The 5,773-nt window shown below is 30.5% G+C and overlaps 2 protein-coding genes across 3 annotated transcripts in view; both read right to left on the bottom strand.

Moving 5' to 3' along the window:
• LOC108748077 overlaps positions 1–1,841 on the bottom strand; it is a gene marked incomplete at its 5' end in the record, with an annotated part of 5,188 nt that extends 3,347 nt beyond the window's left edge. The window contains one exon of the mRNA XM_018486076.1: positions 1,751–1,841. Within this exon, the coding sequence (XP_018341578.1) occupies positions 1,751–1,841 (91 nt within the window). The remainder of the gene's footprint in view (positions 1–1,750) is intronic.
• Positions 1,842–3,470: 1,629 nt separating this feature from the next.
• LOC108748738 (embryonic polarity protein dorsal) overlaps positions 3,471–5,773 on the bottom strand; it is a 5,150-nt gene continuing 2,847 nt past the window's right edge. For both annotated transcript variants that reach the window (XM_018487048.1, XM_018487057.1), the window contains exons 6-7: positions 5,532–5,722; positions 3,471–5,409 (exon numbers count right to left, since the gene is read on the bottom strand). In XM_018487048.1, coding sequence (XP_018342550.1) covers positions 3,838–5,409; positions 5,532–5,722 — 1,763 coding nt within the window. In that variant the 3' untranslated portion in view covers positions 3,471–3,837. The remainder of the gene's footprint in view (positions 5,410–5,531; positions 5,723–5,773) is intronic.

The raw sequence follows: 5,773 nt of genomic DNA, 5'->3' as shown, positions 1-5,773 counted from the left end.
AGTTGTGTGTATATATATATATATATATATATATATATATATATATATATATATATATACATACACATACACATATATATATAGATGTATTATATCATACGTAATTCATACAATATGTAAATATATTTATCTGTTCACAAAAGAAGCAATTTATAAAAATTATATTACCATAGAAATATTGTACATCATTTGATTGTACTATATTATAATTATTGCACATATATACATACAAGGAGAGTTTGACAAAAAAGTTCACTACTTATTTTTTTCGAAAACGGTTAGAGATAAAGGGAAGATACCTATTATCAAAATTGTTTTCGAAGAAATATTCTAATACAAAGTATTCGATTGATTAAATACTATCTAGAATGATTAAAAAGTACCTCTTCCCAATAAAAAAAATCTTTTAATTAGTAGTAAAAACATCAAGGATATTTATTAAAGTTATCCAAAGTCATCAAAGTCTCTTTATTTATTCTTCTATCTCCTATAATTCTGATAATATTCGCGTCTTTTCTTTATCTCTAACCGTTTTTAAAAAAAAACGTGGTGAATCTTTTATCAAACTCATCCTATATATGTACATATTATACATATGTATATGTGTGTGTACACACACACACACACACACACGCGCGCGCGCGCACACACACACGCATACGTACACACACAAAACTGACTTTCTGAAAAGTATATTAATTATTGCACAAGAGCATCATATACTCGCATTATACGAAGTATGAACTATGAAACTTTTACTTATAGACTATTATCACGAGTAATGATTCCATATAATTACAGCAAATTTTTTGTTATAAGATTTGAGACGTTTTATACTCGCTTCTCGGAATCAATTATCCCGTGTAAATATACGTAAATAGAAAAATACAATATTATCATATCTCAAAATATATAAGTTCATTGCCTGGTCTTTTAAATTCAAACTCCAAAGTCCTATGTAAAATACATTTTTAAAAAAGTATAAAACAAGTTTTTTGCTTGTCTATGTGAAAATATATGTATAGTAGTTTTTAGATATAATGAAATGACCTATTTGTTAAGCTTCCCTCTCCACTATGAAAATTATTCAACAATTTTACAGCCGTACGTCAAAACCGTCGGCGAAAAACGAGAGTGTTACATTACATATGTAACAATTCTGAATTTTTTAATCATATTTTCAAAGTGTAAAGAGATTAATCAGATGGTTTAATCAGATGATTAATGTATGATGAGACATAAGAACAATCGAACGTTGACTGATTAAAAATCATACAATCGTTCGTACAAATACTGCAACTGTTTTTTAACAGTTTGTATGTATCTTAGTGTTAGTTTTCTTAACAAGTTTATCATGTTTGTCGTAACAATTAACAAATGTATCAAATAGACCTGCTAAAATATATGAAAACTTCATCGTAAAAGGCCTCTTATTTTATACGCATATAAGCGTATACTTCATTTTTGCACAAAGAGTGTGTGTATATATATATATATATATATATATATATATATATTGATTACAGCAGATAGAAAAGATTGAAGGATTGCAAGTGAAAATAGATAATTAGCATTCACACCTTCCGACACTCATTCCTTCGATGAGAAACGTGATATAAAGATAAATAGCATGATTTTTACATGCCAGATGTTTGGAGATTATCAAGATGTTACTATAATATAATATTATTGTTGCCCACCATAATCTTATTAGGTGTAGAATTATGAAGAATTCTGCAAACATACTTACACTTCTCAGTTTCGGCTACTTGTTTGGTAAGTATGGAGTTGTTATTAATCTTTTTTATCTTTCGCCTTAATGAATTGGCATCATCTATAAATGATTATACATTAATGAGTAATTTTAATTATAACTCGTTAATCGCGTACAGTTGCTCTAAACGAAGAAGGCTTCATGTATTTAAACCTTACGAATTTTCTTACTGTACATCAATAAGTTTACTTCAAAAGGAGTATCAACTCTGAGCAAACTAAGGATTTTCAGATTTTAACATTTTTAACCCTAAAATAGACTGGGATATAAATGTACCCCAAAGAAATTTCAAATTACTTTACTGAGCTAGAAAACGACATTTTCGGCTCGATTCATAATTTATTTTCACTTTTTGGGAATAAAATCAGGCAGGCCAGTACGCCAGTCGCTAACTGTTGAGTTATTGCACAATTGATTATTACATTGACAATTTACTTAAAGCACATTTTTCTGTTTGTGTCAATGTTTCGTGCAAGTAAGTCAATTTCATTTTCTTTGTTAAAAGTAATATTTCGTATATAGTGAGTGTGTGAGTCATAAATTAATTTATATTATATATATATATATAATTTTTAGATTTTATAGATAAATCAATCGAATTGTTACATTGCTTTGAATGTAAAATATTTTTGTATGCAGCAATACAATAGAACTCTTTCTATATTTTTTAATACATTTTAATTAAAAAATATATCTATAAAAGTGTAAAATAATTTATTAGTGGTTTTCATTGTTTTTTCCATTTTTTCTAATTTTTTATATCTGTTGACAGTTATAATTACATAATTCTATATTTTAAGAGAGTGCAACAATAATTTTTTTTTTCATAGCCCAAAATTTTTTCTTTATTAGAACCTTGTTTGAAATTTAATAATTGATTAATTAGAAAAAAAGTTGGCTATTTTTGAAAAAAGACATTTTTGCGTTCTTTTCGATACTTTTTTCGTAACCAACTTCCGGTTAAGTAAATTGATTTATTTACAGATTTCCAGCATATTAAGATTTCTTTAATAGAAGCCTATTAATCAAAATTTAATTGTGATATTATTTCAATAGTAGTTCAGCTGCGTTTTCAAGTCCGATAAAATTTCGGCGCGCAGTTGTACTACAAATTATATTTGTATGTACATATCTAGTATATATATATATGTACATATATATAATTCACATTGAATTATTTAAGCACCAAAGATCCAGCTTCAATCGTTATGGACCTTTAATTCCTATTTCTTATTGATTATGTTCTCACATATACACGGACTAATAAGATTCTCATATTGTTTAAGCAAATTGAATTTAATTAACGCTATTCTCTTCTTTATTAAAAGACGAAAAAATTAATCTATTATTGAATCCTTCTCACATATACAAAGCATTTTATGCTATGATAAAGAATGGGGTACTCTAGTCTCCCGTTAAAAGGCAAAAAAAAATACTAGGATACTAAAATGAGCAGTTTATAACAAGACGAGAAGGAAAAAAACATTTGCATATACATTCATAATAAATTCATATAAAATTTAACAACAGTAAAGCAACGTACAATGAGAGTATAAGAAAATATACAGTGTCAAACTTGACTAGAAAAAAATGATTAATTATTTGATAAAAGATAACAATTATTGAAAATTTACAAATTATTTGTAAAAATCGATAATAGGAAATATTAAGGAAAAACTAACAAATTGCACTTAGTTTAGACTAGAATTTTGCGCACCTAGATAAATGCGTCTTACAAAAATCGATCCATTTTATGTGGCAACATGAAGGAGCAACATTAAGAAAATAATTCTCGATTCTTCTCCGTAAAAATCTTTGGTTTAAAGATACAAATACATTCTTAAATGAATGTCACGTCAAAACTGCAAATATACAAGAGCTGACGATAGTAAAAGTTTATAGCTGCATTGCAAGACAATATTCCTCACATTTCGGCAGACTCAAAATCGGTAGACTCAAACAATATCATTAATTCATGTACAAATATTAAGTTATCTTCAACTTGGCAGTATATAAACAAAAATGAAATATTAAATAGATCAATAAAATATTTATCGAATAGTTTAGGTCTCTTTTGTGTCCGTCAGTATTTTCCCATCCTCAACTAGACTATAATAAAAAGACATTTCATCAAATTCTGAGGCAGTCGCGTGTGGTGCCATAGTAGTATACAAAGCATAGTGCTCAGCCTCAGTTAAATCTACACCATATGGTGCTTCATCGTCGTTTAGCTTAAGAGATTTAACACTCGACATACTAGGACGTGGACTTTGAGATTGTATAACATCTTGCACAGAATTCTTCGATAAATATGAAGTATTCAATGACGGATCACTATCTCTACTTAGATCTGAGCATTTATCCTTTTTAATTTTTTTAGCAAATAATTTCGAAAACAGCCCTTGTCTAGCGTGTTTCGATAAAGTACCGGGTAAGGACGGCAAATTTTTATTCGGTGCCTTGGTGAGTGAGGTAGTGAGCATTTGAGCGGATATTGGATGCGGCAAAAGTGGCATTGACGGCATCTTGCGTATTCGCTTGGGAGGCAAGGGTGGCAATCTTTCCTCCGCCTCATGCATTACATCTCTCTTAGCTGTTAATGTTACAGACATAACGGGCACTTCCGCATCTTGTTTAGAGACGGCTACATCCTCGTATTTTCTGTCATCGGTAATGTCGAACAACTCTACCGGATTTTTCATAGCCATTTGTAAACTGGTGTAAGTCTGATTATCACAAACATCAATTTCCATCATTTGTGGATTAGTCTCCGTAGCAGCTTGTATCAACTTGTTATGTGTATCAGCATAAATTTGATCAAGTTCAGCCACTTGCGATAAAAATTCATTAAATGGTTTATTGTCACCATCTGTCTCATTTTTAAACTCCGTCTCATTATTCTTTTCCTTAATGGACACTTGTCCCTTCTGCACCCATTTGCCTATTTCAACATTATTGAACCAATCTGACTTATTCTTCGAATTATCTACATTTTTTGATACGGACGTGCTATCTTCTTGTGCGTCGGATTTCGCATAAGAAATCGCATCGACAATTCTTTCTTTATACTCGGAATTAAATGCGTTATTTTCTACATTATTATTACCAAGAGTATACAATTTGCTAATTTCTTTATTATTTTCCACGTTTCTTCTCGAGATTATCATCATTTCGTTATTCTCATAATCCAAAATAGTACTTTTCGTGGGTTGTTCTACATTTTGTGTAGAATTTATTGACGCTTTTAAATCACCATTACACACATCTACTTGATTTTTTATGTTATACAAATCATTTAAAGCTCGCAATGCAGAGATTTTATTGTTTAGTTTTTTCGTATCCAGACCATTATTGTTGAATTCGTCGATATTACGAGAAAACTTAGGAGTTACATTGTCAAAAAGAGCAGTTTCCGCAGACAAGATTTTACTGAAGGTACTGTACTCTGCCTTCTTCCTGGCAAATGCTTTCCGTAAAGACCAGAAAGCAGGCCTACCTGTACCTAGTGGTAACATCTGAAATGGTAGCGGTTCGCTCGTAGCACCATCCGACGGCCTTCTAAGTTGGATGAACGCTTGCACCGGCTGTTCCACTTCCTGTGTACGATAGCTAGGCGTTCTGAACGCTATCGCTGTCTATAAAGAACGACAGATAATACAATACAGACAAATGAATCATATTTTTTATTATTGTATTGCAACTGCTGCAGTGTAATTCAAAGTGCAATTTACATATACAACTGCCATTGTTGACTTACTTGTTTATGTACATGCGTCGGTTGAAAATCGCCGTATCCTTCCCAGATTAATTGTCCATCTCTCTCCTCAAAAAATCTCACTTGTATATCTTCCTTCGCAACTTTTTCACACAGCAAAATCATATTTATGCCACCAGCGACTGGTGCACTGCAATGACTCAATTTGCAAATCACAAGATCTGACATTGCCTCTGAAACGTAATCGTCAGTAGAGATTTTGTTCTAAATCTATACGCCTATAT

The sequence above is a fragment of the Trachymyrmex septentrionalis genome, unplaced genomic scaffold (assembly GCF_001594115.1).
Source record: "Trachymyrmex septentrionalis isolate Tsep2-gDNA-1 unplaced genomic scaffold, Tsep1.0 scaffold109, whole genome shotgun sequence".
Lineage (NCBI taxonomy): Eukaryota > Metazoa > Arthropoda > Insecta > Hymenoptera > Formicidae > Trachymyrmex > Trachymyrmex septentrionalis.
The sequence above is the reverse complement of the archived record's forward strand: the minus strand, read 5'-3'. Positions and strand labels throughout refer to the sequence as shown.